The sequence below is a fragment of the Sparus aurata genome, chromosome 10, assembly GCF_900880675.1.
Source record: "Sparus aurata chromosome 10, fSpaAur1.1, whole genome shotgun sequence".
In the NCBI taxonomy this organism is placed as follows: Eukaryota; Metazoa; Chordata; class Actinopteri; order Spariformes; family Sparidae; genus Sparus; species Sparus aurata.
The window spans coordinates 22,185,619-22,206,034 of record NC_044196.1 but is presented as its reverse complement, the minus strand read 5'-3'; the positions used below and the strand labels follow the sequence as shown (position 1 = coordinate 22,206,034).

The window sequence follows — 20,416 nt, the reverse complement described above, 5'->3', positions numbered from 1 at the left end:
GATGTACAAACACAATTCTGTCATTGCACTACTGTAAACTGAATTTCAACTGTAAAAGCACCAGAAACACTTTCCTTCTATAGATCACTGAATATGTGAATCAAAATCCAGTTCAAAGCAGACAGTTTAAGAGCTCCAGAGCCTTTTGTCTCAGCTTAATCAATCACAGGGGGTTCAACACACTGAGGATTTATGTGGAAAAAGAAAAGAAACGCAAAGACAAAACAAAACTTTTCTTCTTCTTTTCTCCTGGTGAAACACACACAGCGCAGACAAAGAAAACAAGGACTTTTTTAATGCAGAAGCTGAATTTCCAGTCACATGAATGTTGACAGCTATCCACTTGGTTAAACACAGTGATGTCATCAAAAACAGAATAGCTGAGATTCACATTTTTTGTAATCTGCATTGTTGTGGAGAAATGTTCAACAAACTTGTTTACAATCAAGACAAGTCAAAAGGGGACACAGGGGATTCTGGCACACGCTGCCAAAAAAAAATAAAAAATTGAACTTTTGCTTGTACTTTTAGTCTTTAAAGTTTAATATCTTTGCATTTTGGGTTGTTTGGTGTATTTGACGTTTTGTATTGCTTATGAAGACTACAGTAGGTTAGCCTGAGGTCCCTCTTGACTTTTCTTTAATTGGCCTCATCCACCTAGGTGCTGCCTCTTTCCTTTTCTTTGAAACTGATAAACTGGAGTATTTCCTCTGGGCTCTAAAATAAAAGGAATTAGTTATATAAAATGCTTGATAGTTTCATTTGTATTCATTAAATGCAAACAAACTTGACAGCAGATAGCCAATAAGCCCTGACATATAAACAGCCTGTGATTACCCGTGCTATGAGTGACACGCGAACAGCCAATCATTAATCATCGTATGTAGTTACGCTGCACCACAGCCATGTGACTGACAACAACAGAAGAACGTTTCTGAGGCATTACTTTGGGCCACTTATTAGTATGGGTTCTCACAAGACCAGTTAAATTATTAACTCACAAGTACTAATGTCTGCTTTTGTTGCAGTCTGATACTGCGGCCTATGATCCGCAGATGTGCACTATTCCTCTGTTGCTCCCCTAGGTGTCACACGTTCTCCAGAGCCACTCTTCATTGCCAGAGTGTCTCTAGGCTCATTAGGAAGAGCAGACAGGCCTGATCTGGCCGCTACTGCTCTACCTACGAGCCAAGACACACTGCAGCTGCACATGTCATAACTGACTAATGATTAATTACAACCTGTGAGCCTGTGTGTGGAAATTGTTAATGAAAAAAGAACCAGTGAGATTGCCCATGTGGCAGCATTTTTATTCATTAGTGTAATTTTATTTGTGTGCTTTTTTTGTATCATGTTAATGTAATTATAATTTGTGTGCCTTGATTAAGTGGTTATATTCAAAATGGTTAAATTTGACCTTTTTTGGCCCAGTCCTGCCTGGCAACCTCAAGGCTCCAGGAAGTTTCCAGACTTTGTGCCAAGCTATGCCAACTGGTGACTGTAGCCATAGATTTACTGTAAAGATATGAGGTAGTACTGAACGCGAATAACAAAAATTGTGGCACTATTGCTCTTACAGCATCCCACTGCCTATCAATGTATGGAAACAAGTGCCAACATATAATTTTTATATCCTTCTTAGCAAACATTAACCAGTCTATAAGTACTCTTTGCCAATTATTTAAAATTACATTCCACTTAAAGAGACACAAGGACATTCTCTCTGGGCGTTGTGAGTCATCACTTAAGCTTGTGTCAACAGCTCGTTGGCCATCCAAGTCACAGGCCATATGGGTCAGCCAGGACCTGAGGGATGAGCTGTGGATACAATGCCAAGACACACTCAAAAGTCTTTGCAGGGAACTGTGTAAATTGCGTGTGAGCCTCTGACATTAGCTGCAAAGCCAACTGCTGGCCCTGCACACACACCAACCAGCGGTGTGTGCTCTGATAGAGCACTTTATTTAGACACACTGTGTGTGTGTGTGTGTGTGTGTGTGTGTGTGTGTGTGTGTGTGTGTGTGTGTGTGTGTGTGTGTGTGTGTGTGTGTGTGTGTGTGTGTGGAGCGTTGCAGGAAGGATTCGGGTACCTCAGACCGGTTGTACATATAAACCTTAGGGTTGAGGGGTCAGGTCATCACCTTTGAACATAAAAAGCAGTTGGCTCAGGCATGTTAATCTACAGTTTTTGTGTAGTATTTGTGCCTGTGTAAATATGACAGCGATACAGGCTCATTGCTGTAAAATTATGCTAGATGAAAGAAATTCTTTGTTTAACTGAATGAGTCTGAGCTTTGCAATTCATACAACACAAACACCATCACGCACTTGGACAATTAACAGCACCAAGACTGTCATATACTCCAACGCCTATATTACCCCACAGACTATATTTAGCTCTCCATCTCTTTTGTTTCCATGGGAATGAAGAGTTCACCATGAGCGGCTGGGGCCTCGGGTATTTTCCAGAAGCAAAACGTCAGAATGGCTGGCTCCTGAACCATAGCTAGCTTTTCCACAGCCTGGTGGGTTTGTCAAGTGATCATTTTCACTCCGCTGAATCCAAGCATCACTAGGGCTGTGTTCAACCACTGCCCTAGTTTTTCCTCCATACGAGCCAGTGCTGTCAGAGAAGACAGGCTTTCACTTCAGTACATCTGGATAATGTTTTGGTTACATGTTCTGTGCTTGTCCCAGTATTAGGGCTATAAGGACTTTATTTGGAAAGGAGTGGTTTGGACAAAGAAATACACAAACAAATTTGTGAACTTCCACCATGATCAAATTAATTCAAGGTAGATAATCCAAAATAAATAAGCATATAAATAAATAAACAAAAACGCAGATACAATCTCGTGAAAGAACATTCAGAACAGGAAGAAAGACTTACTTGAAGAGTATACACATGTTGGCAATGATTTTTATCAAATATACTTGTAACAGCAAAGGGCAAAAAAAAAACATGTCATAAAAGCAATTCGATCTACAGAACTATCAATGTCATGGAGGCTTGATTGTAGCTATTCATGACCTCAACAATTGTCTCATATGCAACAGACCCACTTGAACAGGCTGTGTAAAAAGGGGCTCATATGTACAGGCTGCCCCATTTGACCACTCAAGCTTAAAAAAAGCAACGACACCTCAAACGTCAACAAAATGACACAAAGCCACAACAACTATTACTGCATACTGCATCTTTCAAATGTCTTTATATGATCTGGCATGTTTTACTCTCAGGATCCAATCACAGTGGAGGCTACACCCTAAGGAGCAAGACTAATGCTGCTCTCAAACCAAGCTGTGTCCTACCTACATATCAACGACCCACTTCCTGATTCCCCTGAGTGGAGGAGTGACCTCGCACCGTGCTTTTCCTATAAAATATTCTTGACAGTATACTTGAATTATTGTGAGAACATATTCATGCCATCAATTGAACGCTTAAGGTTCATTATGAATTTTAAAAATGCAATGCTGATATGGGAAAATATACAATGACGTATAACAAATATGTATAATGTCCCTGTCAACACACACAAACTTGCAAAACAAATGAGAATGTGGTCATAACTGTATCTTCCTGACCAAAACATATTTCTGACGTCACACTTCAATAAGTCAACTGCAGTTCAATCACGTCAATAATTCTTGGAAGTGCACTCCACCCAAAAGCACTGCCTTTGGTGTGAAGCCAAGGTTTACAGCCACATAAAGCCTCTCCGCTGGGATGGAGCTTCCTGTTTAAGATTTCCCCTCACGCAGCAGCAGTGTCAGCAGCGCTGGCAGTGACTCTGGGGTTTCCCCTCACTGAACGTGATCTTCACTTCAGCCTGCCTGCTTCAGTATCTATCTATCAGACGGTCTGACAACACACTGCTGTCCATCTCCCTGAATGCACAGTGAGCCTTCAGTAAGGTTTTCTCTCTCCATCTCTTCTGAACACCACTGTTGTCATGTGAAACCCCTGTAAAGTGGATTATGGGGAATTTCGCTATTTGAGGCTGCAATGTGCAATTTGTTTCAGCGCTGAATAAATCAGACATATAGTTATAAATCTTATCAGTAACCCAGCTGTGTCTTTCAGTGACAGGGATTTTGGGATGCTGTAAACCATATTGAGGGTCATAATAACAACAATAATGTAGTGAAAAAAAAACAAGTAATGATCTGGCCATTTTCAGGTCAGACAACTTATCAAAATGACAATTGTTGTGGTTATCTGTCAGATGAAAGAAGATTTTTATATTCATTGTTGATGTTATTAATTTTAGGTTAATAAAATAATTTCAATTACGATATCATTTTGTATATTACAACTTGTGTTTTATCTTCAAAGTGTTGTACTCAGTTAACAAAATACCACCTCAGGTTCTGTCTCAAGATTTACAGCCACAATTTTGGACTCATCTCAGTCTCAGCCACAGGCACATGTCAGTCTTTAGTCTCGGAGCAGACTGGAGATGCTTAAAAGTACAAGTAAAGCTGTGTGTCTTTGCCCTTAACCAAGCATTCACATAGACATGCAGTTTGATGCAGCAATATGTACAATGATTTCATACTTTCAAAGTTATTTTGTAAACCATGTGCAAAATATTTACCTCTGCCAAGACATTAATGTTTTCACCCGTCTCTTTGCAAGTTGGTTCATCAAAAGGATCATACAAGAACTACAGAACCGAGTTCTACCAAAATTAGGATAGAATGGATCTCGACCCAGAATAGACCCAATCAACTTTTTTGAAGATATGGATAAAGAGACTCATCCAGGAATGTTATCTCACTTTCTTCATAATTGCCAGATAAGGCATTTTCTAACATTTACACACATTTCTCAGGGAATAATGGATGATTCTTGATTTGAAAAGAAATCTGGTAGGGCCATCACACTTTCCTGGAGCCCATGATGATGTCTTCAGAAGTCTTGCTTAGTCCAATCAACAGTCCAAAGCACACACATATCCCGTTTACAACAGTCTCAAGCAAAGTTGGACTCATCTGGACTTAATCTAGAGGCAAGGAACAGGAGCAATAGATAACCAATGTTAGTTTTTCGATAGGCCAAAACTATGAAAATACAGTCTGTTCTCTACATGAAGCTGTTGATGCTGTTAGGAAACCCCCTGCTTCCCTCATGAGACGCTACATCTGTTGCTTCTATGCTGTTGCTCACCATCACTGTGTGCCTTTTCAAGCATATCTCCTTTTGTTTGTGTATTTGTGTGTTGTACGCTTTCTCATCAGCCCAGGGATCAATCAGCTGCGCATAATTTGGACAGTGGGAGCTTCTGCCCACGCTGCATAGATAATGATGGACAGAATAGAGAAGGTGAGGAGAGGAAAATAAAGAATCCATGCCGCCACTTCCTGAACAAACATTCAGTTACAGATGCAAGCACACAAAAAGGTCACCAGGAGGAGTTTGTCTTGATTCTGCCAGTGTGCTGCCTTCACTGGCTTGTGTTTTACTGTGAAAGAAGACAGTGCAGTGAGTCACATACAGCTCATCAGACAGAGGCTGTGGTTGATATCAGAGAATGAGTCACAAAAGGGGCTTCTTTATGTTGGTGCCATTTTGATGAGTGGACTCACACTAAATGGAAATCATGAAAGTGAAAGGGAATTTCATGCTTTTGTAATCTGACAACCTTCCACTTATAGCAATGACTGAGAGAGGGGGTGAGAAAACATGTACAGTCAAAACGAAAGAAGTTGGTTTGAGAGGTGACACGGCTAAGAAAGGAACAGTTTCACACAAAGTGGCCGTCCCAGAGCAATCTGTGCCACAGCCTTGTGTCTCTACACAACACAGTTAACAGAATAACGAAATCTAGTATGACAATAGCTTCTTCTGAGGTTAAAGTAGGCCTGGGCGATAAAACGACGGCTATGGTTGTCTGCAATAGCCACAATGTTTCACAAGTGTGCATTGAATGCAAATGAACTTGACAGCACATAGCCGACTTATAAACAGCCAATCATATCCCTTAATAATGGTGTGCTACAAGTTACACCAAAACAGCCAATCATTAGCAGGTATGTGGCTCTGTTCACCATCGCCATGAGACTGACAACAACAGAGGAGTGTGTCAGAGGCCTAACTTTGGGTCGCAGTTCTCACAAGACCAGCCTGTAAAACAGTATAAATGGCAGCAAGCACCACAACCATGTTGGCCACTGTCCCCGTCTTCTGCTGCTCGTCTTGGTGTCAAGCATCTTCTAGAGCCACCCTTCACTGCTGGAGTGTCTCTGGGCTTGTTACATAGAGCAGATAGGCTGGCTCTTGCCACCGCTGCCTGCAGAGACACTGCAACTGCAACAGCCAAGGTGTTCGCCGCAACCACCAGGGCAACTACAGCCCACAATCTGCAGCACTGTTTTACAAACCATCCGCAACAAAAACACAAGAACGTCCAATTCAGCAACCAAGTCAGCAGTTTTTATTTATTTATTTGATCTTATTTGTTATTTTTATTATGTTAACGTGATTATAACATGTGTGCCTTGATTAAGTGCTTATACTCAAAAATGATGAGGTTAAATGCAACCCCTTTTCGCCTGGGCTTTAACAGTGATAAAAATAGGACAGGTCTTAGGATAAATAATTATCAATATCAGCCAATATGAAATCTCGCTATCGTGACAGACATTTGGTTCATATTGCCCTGGACTTGGTTAAAGCCACATTACAGAACATGTACTCACCTCGGGCAGACAGCTTCTTGGTATTGATTATTTTGGCGGCGTATTCCTGCCCTGTGGAGATCTTCATGCACCGTCTCACCACAGAGAAAGCACCCCTACAGGAGAGTTAGAGATGTCAGATTAAGGCAAGATTTAGAGCAGACACTCCTAACAGTCTGGACTTGTTTTGCTAGTAATTACTTGTTTTGAGTGTGAAGGGCAGGTGCCACCCCTCGGCCCTCATATACGTAATGAATGGCGGGATTGTATGTGCTCAACTCATTACATATACTGTATACCATGTAATGGATTGCATGTGTAGAGCTGTTCTGCTCTGCTAGCGAGATAATGATGACAACCTTAAAGGTGCACTATGTAGTTTTGGGAAGGAAAATGTCTTTTTTTTTTTTTATACCTAAACAAACTAAATATATTATATGTGGCGGACCCTGCCACCTTTCTAGCTTCAAACAGTGTTCTGGGTGCCTTACTTTCCTCTGAGAACAGCTTGTTTAGTCAGTTATGGAAAGTTTCTGAGTTTGTATTACTACCTCATTGATATTGCAACTAATACAATTCAGAGTTTGAATTTGGTCTACAAAACCACATGGTGCCCCTTTAACTGAAAACACAACTGACCACTTTAATTTGACTCTTTTGCAAACTTACACATAAACAATATTATAAAGACCCAGAAAATATACCAAGCATGTGACCTCACTGGCCTCAATGGTAGCTACAAACCTGCCTGTATCAATTATAGTTTTCTAACTATATTTGTTTAATCATGTAAGGCAATTTGTGACCTCTCTGCTGCAAGTACACAAAACTGCCTTAATGGTCAAACGAGAGATGTACTGAGTTGATTCTACTCTATATGTGAAAAAGTAATATAAAGCCTTTTTTTTATGGCTCCAGAGGTAGCTGCATGTAATCTGATAAATTCCTTTTAGTGATGTCACTCACTGGCTAGGATGCATTGCGGATAATGAGGGTGCCAGGTGGTGAACATTGTTGGACTCATTATGGATAGTTGAAAACAAGAAGATCAAAAGTGACATAGGAGAACCGGAGATTTCACCATTTTAATCCACACATTCTTCAGGCCTGGCACTTAATTAACAGTAGACTGAGGGAGATGTCAATCAAGCACAGTCTGAGCACAACCCAGACAGTCCTTTAAAAAGAGGTCTAATCGGGGACAAAAGTGAAAACCCCTGTGCAGGCAGACGGTGGCTCTTACATCTCTTTTTGGCTAATGTGGATTAGTAGAATTTGCCTGATAGCTATGGCTGACTTGTTGGGGATTAAATCATTAATGTTGCTCAGCAGGACCTTCCAAAAACACTTTGATGTAAAAGGCTCTCCATTTGCAGCCATGCAAACACATTTCTGGTATGTACATCAAGAATGTATGCAAGGATACCAACAAGTGGCAACACGACATCCGAGGAAAGGCACAGGTCTTGTTGCAGACTGCGAACAGATTCCATCACTCGCTACAACATACTGGATTGGAAGTCCCTCTGAAAGATTGCATTTCTACATCCTATTTTCACTCGTTCTAAAAATATGCAGCTGGACTTGCAGGAATTCAAATCACTATGTGCCTGGCTCCATTACAAGATTTTTCCTAACAGATACATGTGGAATAAACCCGCAGGTGGCCTACAGGAAAGCCATTTCCAACTAACCCATTTGCCAAACAAACTGGCAAACCTGCTTTTAGCGACATTCCTGAAGACAGAGTGGAGCAGTAATTGGAGTCATGGCTGGTTTTTAATCAAGTCAATGTGATGAATAATGTTGATAGCAATACTATCAGCTATATGGCAAGTTTGGGAGGGATCTCTGCTTTTCTTCAAAACCAAACCACCTGGAGAGCCAACAGAAGAAAGCGTTTATCTGGGTAAACATTGTGTGAAATGTGGGAGCTCGCATCAATCCCTTTAACAATTCTTAATCCTGCAGGCTGGTACATTGTAAGAGAGGCAAAATTGCACTTGTTTCGAATGACAATCCTGTTCTGTGGATACGCGTGGTTCTCAGGCTCAGCACTGTGGAATGAGGAAAAGCACGCTCAGATCTTTGTCTACATATCGTTCCTCTTATAGCTGTAGTATTGTTCGGAGGGCGACGTTTAATTAAAGCTCCCGGACAGGTGCGCCAATATCGCCAAAATCCATTCAAATTTCTGCTTCTGTTTAAGTGTCTGGCATGTCGCCGGGGGAGCATGCCTCGCTGAATCACTGTTAAGGATGACTGATGAATTATGATGTAACACTTAAACATTCGGCATGTTTTTCAAGCCACTCAGGCGTGTGCTTTAAAAAAAAAATCAACTTTTTAAACTAATAAGCAAAGGTACGCTCTACACCATCGCCCCGAAATACAAGCTAATGGGCGTTACCGAGCAGGGATTCAAAAAGTTGAAATAACAATGAAAGCATTCGGAGTATTCAATATACGACCTCGGAGACAGAGGTTTTTATTCGCGTTTTCTTTTTCGCTCGTATTCCTCGGCAATAACCAAAGTTCTTTCAATCGAAAGAATTTTGAATTCGGGTTCGCGAGACGCCCTGCCTACACGCGCTAACCGAGCGCGTCAGGTAGGGAACAGGTAAGCAGGGGTCTCCCGGTACAAGCGGGAGCAAAAAGCACAGGGCAATTAAGTGTCACTTTCATTTAAAACTGTCGACGCAAACAATTCGAAAAATGAGGCGAACTTACTTCCCCAGCTCCTCGTACAGCTGGTACTCATCGGTGAACCGAGTGCAGGTCGTTGAAGCCATGTTAAAGGTGAGCGGAGGAGACAGACTTGCAAGCTTCGCGCTTTAGTGCTCTCTCCACGGATCCTTCACCCCCTCTGCGTCCCAAAGTGCCACTTGTCGCCTTTTCGGGGGACAAAAAATTTAAAAAACTTGACTTCAGTTATTCATTAATGTCTTCTGAACGCGTTGAAAAGCTCGCTCCTCTTGGTTACTGTTCGCAGAGCCCCGGTTTACTCCTGGAGTTGACAGGGACGTCGCAACCTGCTGTTGTGTTTGACACTGACACTTGGATCAGTTGGCCCCAGTCAAGACACTGAATATAGACTATAGCAGACATCCGGCGGGGAACTTTCAAAATAAAGCACAAATTAACGCGGATTGAAATCCTATTGCTTTCAATGTATTTGCTTAGGTAAAATATACCTATATCATTTGAATGAAAAACAGTAAGTTTTGAAAATATGTGCAACACAGTATTTAGTCATATTTTTAGGCTACCAATTTAGATCTAGTGTCTCTTCCGTGTAATTAATCTTCTGCTGTCATCGGAATTATGCAGTCATTTGTTTGTTTGTTTGTTTGTAGGTTGTGTTACCTGGACCGGGAATTTACAGATTTATTGTATTTATCATTAACATACAGTTGTTTTGTTTTTTGTTTTTTTGCAATTTTTTTTTGTTTTTTTTGCAATTTTGTTCCATCGTTGTATCATTCCAAGTCTTCAAGGGCTGACCATGAAGGTAAGAGAATCAATTAGAATCTACTATCAGTATCTGCAAATAACTACTTTGCACCTCTTAAGAAGTAATAATGTTTATAAAAAAAAACTATATGCAACTATAAAAAAAACCCCACATATTTGTTTTTAATTTAAAAAACATGATTTCAGTTATAGAAAAATACTTCCCTAAACAAATGGTATAATCAAGTAGATGACTTAATGAATTACAGCTCAGCAGATTTGTTGGAACCCACATTTAAACAATTTGTTTTGTCTCATGAAAGCACACCTTAAACGTAGCACTACTGTCTATATTTAAATATGACATCGACATTTTCCCCCTTCAGTTGGGAACTAAATCTTGTACCAAACACATTTCTTTCAATGTGGCACACTTTTATATTTTATTTTGGAGGTAAATACATTGTACGTCCGTTTTCCTTGGTATGCCAGGTCTGGCTTGAAATAGCTTTAATTGCTCCTTACAGCTTTTCCTTGTTGAAAAATGCTACACAAGAGCTCCATCTAGCCACAGGGCTGACCTACTGCCTTACATCTGCTTAGGGGAATTGAAGCTCAGAATATAAAAACCCACAGAACCACATTTCCATAAACACTTGGTCACAGACCGCTATTTTGGCTTTTGTCGATGAGATCCAAACCATGAAGTACAATTGGGAAAAAAACAACTGTATTTTGCTTTGACAGATTTTTTTTTTTTTTTTTTTTTTTTTACCTCAGTCAATAAGGAAAGTGCAGTATCATCTGGGTCATTATCTGAAAGGGGGCAAGATATGTTTTCTCATCTTGGTTTTGGCTGAAGAATTTACCACAAGTGTAAAAAAAAAAAAAAAAAAAAAGCAAACAAAGACTTTCCATATCATGCGTCACATGCTGTTCTGGTATCATTTTTGTTCCTGCTTGGGCAATCTCCCCCCTATATTGGCTATATGCCCAGAAAGTGGGGCCTGCCCTTCAGTTTGAGATCCATTATGTTATGAGAGCATGGTTGCACTTCAGAGCTGCTATTGACATTCAGCTAGTAGGAAAAGAAAGGAGCTGTGAGACGGAAAAACGAATGATTGAGGGTTGTTGTAGGACAGCTCCGGAAAGTTCTTATTTGCAATCGTTTTTAAAGTTCATTGGCAGACACAAACCTGAGTCACCAGTTTGAGTCATAATTTTTGAATGCTTACTGCTAAAACTATGGTGATTACTGATTAGTAGCCAGAACACAATACAAAATTACCCGTGTCTGTTTGACAGTGGTGGAATAAGTACTCAGATCCAAGACAGCAATGTAAAAGTAGCCTACTCCATAACAAGTAAAAGTAAAATTTCCAAATCTCACTTAAAGCAGCTACAAGAAACTTTCACAGTGTTGATTCTGGTGGTCCCGTTATCCCAATCTAAACATTGGGGTCCCTCCTAAGGGTCACGGAGTGAATCTGAGGGCTCACAAGGTGAAGGGAAGGGCAACAATCTGTATCCACTTTTTTTTTTTTATTTCTACCTTTTTAAATTTAAATACTTTTAGCAGGGGGGGAAAAAGTGGAGGAAACCTCAGGTACAGGGGAGGCATCCCTGTCCACAGATGGATTTCAGAAGGGTCAAATTATTGGCCTGCATCAATCAAAGAAAACATCAAAGGAGATGTTGAAATTACTACAGTTGGGTTAACAACTGTCCAACCCATTATTAAAACTTTGAAGGATAGTGGTGGACCACCACATGCACAAAGTAAAGAGAACTCATAAGATTGGGACTAAACAGCTGTGTAGCCTGAAGAAAACCACTTCCCAATGAGGCTAATTGGAAAAAAAGTTTGCTAGGGAGCTTAAAGACTGGACTCTGGAGCAATAAAAAAAAGGTAATGTGGTCTGATGAGCCCAGATTTACCAGATTTACTTTAGAGTGGAGGTAAGGCTGATGAGGTGATGCATCCATCATGCTGTTGCATACCGTACAAGCCTATGGAAGCAGTGTCATGTTCTGGGGTTGATTCAGTTGGTCAGGTCTAGCTTCAGCAATGTTATGTGGCCAAATGATGAGGTCAGCTGACTACCTGAATGTACTGAATGACCAGGTTTTTCCATCAATGGATTTTTTCTTCCCTGATGGCTTGGGCATATTCCAAGATGACAATGCCACAATTCATCGGGCTCAAACTGTAAAGAGGGTTCAGGGAGCATGAGACATCATTTTCATACATCGAATGGCCACCACAGAGTCCAGACCTTAACCCTGTTGGGAATCTTTAGACTTAGACTTCTCTTTATTGATCCTTTTGGGATGACTCCTGCAAGGAAATTGAATTTCCAGCAGCTTACAAGTAGAAAATAGAGAGGTATAGAAATACAGTATAATTAGACAATAAACTCTTAGAAAGTATAAGATAAACAATAAACTCTTAGAATAAACAGTAAGCAATAAACTCTTAGCTATATATATATATATATATGTATATATATATATATATATATATATATATATATATATATATGTATATATATATATATATATATATATATATATATATATATATAATATAAAGTAGAGATAAGAATAAAAGTAAATAAAATAGAATTCACGGAAAACAAAATCAGATAAGATGCATGTAACTGTAGAGAACTGTATAGAGGATACATATAGATAAATAAGGATAAAATATGGACTATATGGCATTGTGTTTTTATACAGTGGATAAAATGAGCTTGGGATGAGCTGGAGAAGACTTTATGCAGCGCCCCAATTTTCGCCAAGATCATTTCATCGAAAAATGAATGCAACAGAAATAAATGTTGTGACATCGCAAAAGCTTATCAAAACGACACCACAGCGAGTGAGTGCCATAGTCAGAGCTAAAGGCGGTCCAACACCTTGTGTGTCCTTTTTTTGTTGCCGGGCAGCCTACGTTAAACATAAAAAAATGCTTTACAAAATCCCTTATGCAAAAGCTATGTCTACTTGAAGTCCTCTGTCCAACATATGCTCGATCTGATTGCGATCTGGGAAAGTTGGAGTCCAGGTTGACACCCTGAGCTCTTTGTCAGATCCTTTGTTCTGCTGCGGGGGCCGCTACCATTGTGCAGTGCCATGGCCATGAGGGGGTGTAATTGACCTGTGTTGTTTTTTTCCCATTCTGTTGACAGTGTTAGTTCTTAGTTTTTATCTATTTATTTATCATTTTTTAATTAATTCTGCTTTAAAGGTTCTATTTGTTTGAAAGTGGTGCTACTGTCCACTGACTCCTGGTTGATGACCGTTGGCCTCTTGCTGTCGATACTGTTGTCCGAGGTCAAGAGGGAATTTTCGAGCTCATGACACCTTTGCTTTAACAAGAGTTGTGGACTGTACATGTTCAGATAGAGACCTCGAAGGCAACACAGTACTTCACAAGTAGTCACTGACTGTAATATATTAGGCCAAACATTACCAGGACACTGATAGCTAATCAAGGTAATTAGGTCGTATTATTTCTAGAGCTGCTGTAATTTTTGATGTCCTTCAAAAAACTCTCTGAAGTAGTTCAGTTGTATAGCTTTTGAAAAGTACAATTTAAAAAAGAAACCATCAATAGATACAAAGTCTTTCCAGTACAGAACCAGGTCCAAAATGTCCTAATCAGGCGATCGGGTACACCTTGCACACCTACTGTTTACTGGATCTCCATTGATCCTCATTTAGCCTATATGCCTAATCTGATCTTATCCACCAGCATAGTCGTACTGGTCATCAGGTGTGTGTGTGTGTGTGTGTGTGTGTCCACCCCCTGCACCATCATTTAATCACTAGCCACTGACTGAAATGCTATTTGAGCACGTGGTGAGAGACTGAGAGATGACCGCCTGTCATGTAGATAGTCCCGCTTGTTAATTCGTTCATTCAGTGAGGAAAGACTGGACGGTTGTGTATTACTCGAGAAAAAAAAAAAATTATTCAAACTGTCTAGATCTATCTGCATCAGCCCCATCACCATGATGATGTGCTATTTATAGAAGTAGAAGTGAGTTCAGCACATGGATTCCCCTGCCTCTGCTGCCCTCTAGTGACAAGACATTGTCATGGCAATCTTGATTTTTTTTTTTTTACAGACAGAGCAACAACCTATCAAATTCAAAGGCCACCGACTGATCAGGTTTAGTCTTCCCATATAGACATTTTGAGTAAGAACTTTGTTAGAAGTTGTCAGCATTTGACAGTCAATAACTTTATGCACAGAATATCTGATTAATAATTAGGGATCCTTCACATCTAACAAGCATTTTTATCCCACAAAATAAACAGCATTAACATTATCGTCTGTTTTGCTAATTAATTGCAGCTCAAAGGAATCTCTATTCACTCGGTACAAGAATACAGACAGCTGTCCAATATGTTTAAATGATACACATTTATCTGAGTTGTTCCCTGTAATGGACAGATGCCTCACAGAGATTTAGTGTACAGTTAGGTTAGCGTCCTCACACGATTACACAAGGAGTCGTGGGTTGACTGTCAATGTCATGTTGGCTTAATATTTTCTTGTGTGACTTTATCTTTGCTAATTCTGTGTTGGATTCATTCATTTTGATGTGTATTTCAGCGTATATACTGTACAAAATTTTTTTTCAAATTTTATATGAAATCAAGCTCTGACATCAAAAATGGCTCTTCCACTGATGAACTGTCAGAATTATGAGGTATAACATTGATGATAAATAACTATTAAATTGTGTTTTAAGTTTAACAGGTGGTTTAAGACCTGGTTAGGTTTAAGAAAGGAGTGTAGGTGGTTAATAAATCAGACTTATTGCCAAGAAGAGTAGAAATCTTTCCTGTGCACTTACTATGTTAAAAGGACAGATGTGTCTGCAAAACAGGATTGTACTGCTTTATGGGGCGCAACTGGAAGAGGCCGCTGTTGTTCTAGTTAAGCTGAAACTAAAGCCCTGCAGTTTTTGGCCCTAGCAGACAATGTCGGAGAGAAACCCCGGTGGAAAAACAATAAAAACACATCCAATATGTCTGTCCTCTTGAGTAAAAGGCAAGGATGCCAGGGGAGGTTTATAAATCATGGTCTTGCGGTGGATCATTGTTCACTTATGTTTTGAAATCTACGTTATATATATGCACTCCTGTCATAAAAATCTGTATACATTCAGCATTTTTTGTGTTAGTTTTCTTATTTGTGGCCTGTGCTCATCCAGATCACCATGGCGGAGAAGCAGTTTGACTCAGGCCCCACTTGGTGACACCTCAACCTGCTCATTCTCCCTCCGTGGATCCACAACCTTAACATATATGTTATGGTCTACTCTGTTATCGGATATGTTTTTCTCTGTAATCTGTATACTTCAGCGAGACATCTGTTTTCTTCCCTGCAAAAAAGGGCTTTTATCAGAGGGGTGTTTTTCCTTGAATCAAGGGTCTAAGGATGGTGTCATATAGTGCAACAGGTTGTGTGCCCTGAGACATAGTGATTTGTGATGTTTGGCTGTATAAATAAAACTGACTTGACTTACACGCTTGAATTTACCTGACGTGTGTGGCCACAGTGTCCCCTGCAGGAATATAGATTACTATATTTAAAAAAAAAACAACAAAAAAAACAAAATTTGAAGGGCAAATGTCAAAAATGTTATCGAATTAACTAATTACGATATTGTTAACAGTAGTTTTGAAGTTTTCATAGTGCAGTTGCCTTGAGTTTTTTTTCGTTTGCTAATTTTGTGACTCTTACCTGGAAACAGTCTGAAACATTCTTATTGTTTCTCACTTTTTCTTTAGGATAATAAGGTTTCAAGTCTCAAACAAAGCTCGCCGAAAGCTCACATGTGCTTAACGTTAGATACGGATACAGACGGAGCCCTTTGGCTGTACTCTGCTTTCATTTTGTTCACATTTGTGCACATTTGTAAACAATTCTCAAGGTTAGGTGCGCCCCAGTAGATTAGACGGTGGAGTACACGGACCACGTACAGAGGCTGTCCTTGCCACAGTGGCCCCAGGGTTTAAATCTGACCTGTTGCCTTTTGCTGCATGTCATCCCCCCTCTTGCCATGAAAAGGCCTTATTAGAGAACAAACAAACAGAAGTAACCGTTAGGGAGGTGTAGCCACAGTGGCGGTTCTAGACCAGTTTTAATAGGGGGGCCAGGTTGGGGCCGGCTTTTTTGTTAGGGGGCACATACAACCCGGAAAAAAGGATAAATCCCTCATTCAGACAAAGCAGTGTTTACAATTTCAGCAATTTTGATTGGGTAGTAAACTGCTGAGACACTTTATTTCTGCCTTTCCCGTCAGAACAAAATCATTGCAAGAAATCTGTCATTGTATTATTAATGCAGACTCCCTGTCAGGGGGGCCACAGGGGGGTCCAGACTCAGAGTTACGGGGGCACTGGCCCCTGTTGGCCCCCCCCCCCCCCCCCCCTAGAACCGCCCCTGTGTAGCCACTAGTTCAAGTAAGATGACCAAACTGAGCAGAAACCAAGGTGGACATCTGGAAGTACCAGGAATGACATTCGTCATCAGTCTCTATCATTGGTAGAAGGGAAACAATTCTCCTTCCATGTGTCGCGATATATGTTACGGCCTCACAGACCACCACCATCTACAACACCCTTTTGGCTCTTTCTTAACTGGCACATTATCACAACCTCCTTCGCCATTGATGTGTTTTTTGTCGTCAGAAACTGTCAAGTCTGAGCTGCCTTCTAGCGGACGTATTGCACACAACACCCATGCCGACGTCCAGGAAGCATTGGACATATGTGTTACTGTTACATCACTTGAGATGGACACAATGGGGGTAAAGGCAGAATGAATAAGCATTTGGGGGGGGGCGATTTTTTGGCAGCGAATAAAAGGCGAAACAAGATAAACACTTTTAACAGTCGGCAACATAATGTACATTCAAGTCATACATGCATAACTCTAATGCATCCTTCACATGTTTATCCCCAAATAAAACAGTTACAGTACATATTTACTACATTACATATACATCCGACACAACAGTATACACAGCACATGACACTTTAGAAACATATCCCTCCCCTCCTCCAGCCCTCCCCGGCTCACAGGTGGTCTCAGTGTCATTAAATACAGCAAATCAGATGTGCAAAGACAGAGATTTATATTGGAACATACGGCAGGACATTATTCTCTCACGTAGTGCCGGTGTGTGAGCTGCAGACGACGTGTGGATGATCCAACCTTCCCCATCTGGTGGTGGGAGAGGCACGAAGAGGAGGTCAATGCGAAGGCCCGAGAGGCTGGAGGAGAGCGAGCTCTTACTCACACATACTGTAGTTATGTAAAACACATATGGGCTTTTGAATGCCAGTAACATGAGCAATATTTTTGATTTCTTTCAAACACAATCTTAAGGTTCCACACTCAGGACCCTGATATGATGTATTGAACTCTGGATTACAGAAAAAGGATCGAAATATTCCTGTTTCATATCAGAACATGCTAGAGGGCATGTGGTTTTCTAATTCTATCTATAAAAATGCTATTCTCAATCTCGATTTCTCGATGAGGTAGAAGCAATAGATGTAATTTACTTATTTATGGGGGGAAAAAAAAAATATAGAGCATTCTGTGTGTCTTTTTTTTGCAAAACATTTCATAAACTCAAGTTTTAAGACAACCGCTGTTTAAATAAACTTGATTATAATTGCCGTTCAGATGCATGTCTGATTGTAGTGTATATTGTTCTTTCCCTGCACGTCAGCCTCGAGCCATGTGTGCACCGCTCTCTGTTTTCCTAATTGTATGGTGTATCGAAAGGGCACTGAAGTTTACGCATCTATCAATCATACCGCGGGACATGACCCACGGTTTCAAACCAGGTTGAAGATGAGGTGAAGGACCAGCTGTGGTATGTCAACTTCAACTTGATCTGACGCGAGGGTCGCTTTTCCCCTGCTAGTGGTTAGCCTAGCGTGCAGTCTGTATAATAAAGCCGCAATCTTTTCTTCAACTCTGTGTCCAGTGGTCAAATTTGGGATTGATATTGGTCACCTCTGTCTTGGGAGGCAAGCATTCTCCAACAAGCATGGACTGGCCATCGGGAAGTTCAGAAATCTTTCCAGTCCTCTGATAAAAAAAACAAAACCTAACTGGCCTATACACAGGTATTCAACAGGTCATCTACCGCTGCAGCGATGTGGCTGATGCATTTCCTAATATCAGATAGTTGCTGCCATCACAACTGGAACTGAAAGTATCTAACACCCCAGCAGTTAGTATAGTATATTATAATGATAAAAAAAAACTTTCATCAACTTCGACTGTAAACGGGTAAAATAAACATGTAAATTTGATATTTGTATTATTTTAGTATTTTAGACTAGCCCAAGCAATGCTAATGATTAAATACTTGCTTTACAGGTGACCATGGTCAGCTATAGCTGGTAAATAAACCATGATAGCAAAATTTACCAGACATCTTCATCTCACACACATACCACGTGGAATGATGGTGCCTCGGAGGTCCGCTCCTTGCCATGCTATGGCCTGCCACAAGCATCTTTACTAGTATGAATAAATTAGCTAATTTGAAGTTTGAGGACAGATACTGTATTTCCTTCAAATCTAGTCAAGAAGACATTTCTGCCTGTTTGTGTGTGTGTTGACTAACTTGGGGACTCGGTGGATGTCATAGACACAAGGTTAACAATAATCTCAATGTAATTATTCAGCAGCACTAAAGTTTCATGATATCACCAGCTCGAATGGCTGCACACAGACAGCCAGTGTGACCCATTAGCTTTGGTTAGCAACACCTACTTAATCTGAACGCCGTGCCACCAAACATTCCATCCACTGGACCTTCAGTTATCTCAGAATTGGGGATTGAAAATTCAATTTTAAAAAACAAAATCTTTGCGTATGCTTTGACTGTCTAGGACAGCAGGTAGCCGACTGTGCTGACGTCTATTCAAGAAGCCATTTTTCTCAAAAATCCTGACAGTAATCAATACATTATATTTTCCAGTGGCTTTGGCCTTGGCAGGCCCTTAATAAGCCCACTCAGTTGTTTCATTCATTCATGTTTTTAAATGATACATGCAGCACTTTCAGAGTATGTAACATTGTCTAAAGGTACGGCCCTGAACTTGTTTGATTTGGAGTTGTAGAGGAGTGACGTGGCGGCATGTTTCTCGCATTATGCTCTGCAGTCGATTGATCCAGTGGAGGTGGGGCGTTGTCCTGTTGTGCTTTGCAGGAAAAATCAGGAGGAAGGAGGAAAAGGCTTTTCCAGAAGTGAAGGTGGTGGCGAGCGGGCAACAGGCCTGGGGGGCGACTACCACTGAGAGCCGGACGACCCTTTGTTAGTGGGTGATCTGGCCTTTGTTATAACACAGCCGGTGCACAAAAATCTCCCCGCAGGTCTGAACTTGAGCAAATCCTGCTCAGGAAGGAGGGAGTGTGAAAAGGGAGAGACAGAGAATGAAGGGGCATGAAAAAGCATTTCAAGAATAATGGCGAGGATGAAAAGAAAAGGAAATAGCCTGAATGGCCGATGGGGAAATGAGAAGAGGATGAATACAAACAAGTACTCAGGAATAATAATGAAAGGAAACAAAAGAAATATCGAGATTTTAAAAAGGGGCTGGGCCCGGGGAAGCACAAAAGAGGGCCATAAATTATAAAGTGGATAAAGTGCTGGACCTTTGTTGAAGGCCAAGAGAAGTTCCAGTTGTCCATGTGTGAAATTGCTCATTGCAGGAAATCCCCATGTGTGGAGAGGGACTGCCTGCCAAGAGAGGCTGTCCATCATGCTAATTCACTGTTCTGTCTTCGCTCACACACTTAAAATCTCCTCCTGGGCTTCAACAAATGTCAAAGTTGCTCAAACTCATGTAAGTGGATCTGTACTTACCAAATGTTTTTTTTCCGGAAGGTACAACTTATTATAAAGTGCGTGTGTGAACTCTGTGGCCTCCTACAGGAAAAAGGATGTATTGTCTCTTTCATTTAGTCATCTTATTCTCAGACTTCGTACTGTATGCCACTCCCAAGGCAGGACTTCCTATGACATCACTGTAGAACATGACAGCAGCTCTTTCTTATGCTTGTACAACCACTCAAAAAAAAACTCTCAACTACCTCTTAGGATTGGAATGTCACATATTGCCAAGTAGCTGGAAAGCACAGCCCTGCAGTGTGTAATGCTCCAAGAGCACGCATTAAATGTGTTTTGGCATTTTGGGTGGTGTTCACAAGATAATTCATGGATTCTGTATT

General features: G+C 40.7%; 1 protein-coding gene across 27 annotated transcripts in view; it reads right to left on the bottom strand.

The window, feature by feature from the left end:
* Positions 1 to 9,769, bottom strand: part of camk2d1 (calcium/calmodulin-dependent protein kinase (CaM kinase) II delta 1) — a 90,994-nt gene extending 81,225 nt beyond the window's left edge. For 23 of the 27 annotated variants that reach the window (XM_030429682.1, XM_030429688.1, XM_030429696.1 and 20 more), the window contains exons 1-2: positions 9,415 to 9,768; positions 6,706 to 6,800 (exon numbers count right to left, since the gene is read on the bottom strand). In XM_030429682.1, the coding sequence (XP_030285542.1) occupies positions 6,706 to 6,800; positions 9,415 to 9,476 (157 nt within the window). In that variant the 5' untranslated portion in view covers positions 9,477 to 9,768. Of the gene's footprint in view, positions 1 to 6,705; positions 6,801 to 9,414 lie in introns of all 27 variants that reach the window. The other 4 variants (XM_030429705.1, XM_030429701.1, XM_030429707.1 and 1 more) reach the window with 2 other exon arrangements.
* Between the last annotated feature and the right edge of the window lie 10,647 nt (positions 9,770 to 20,416).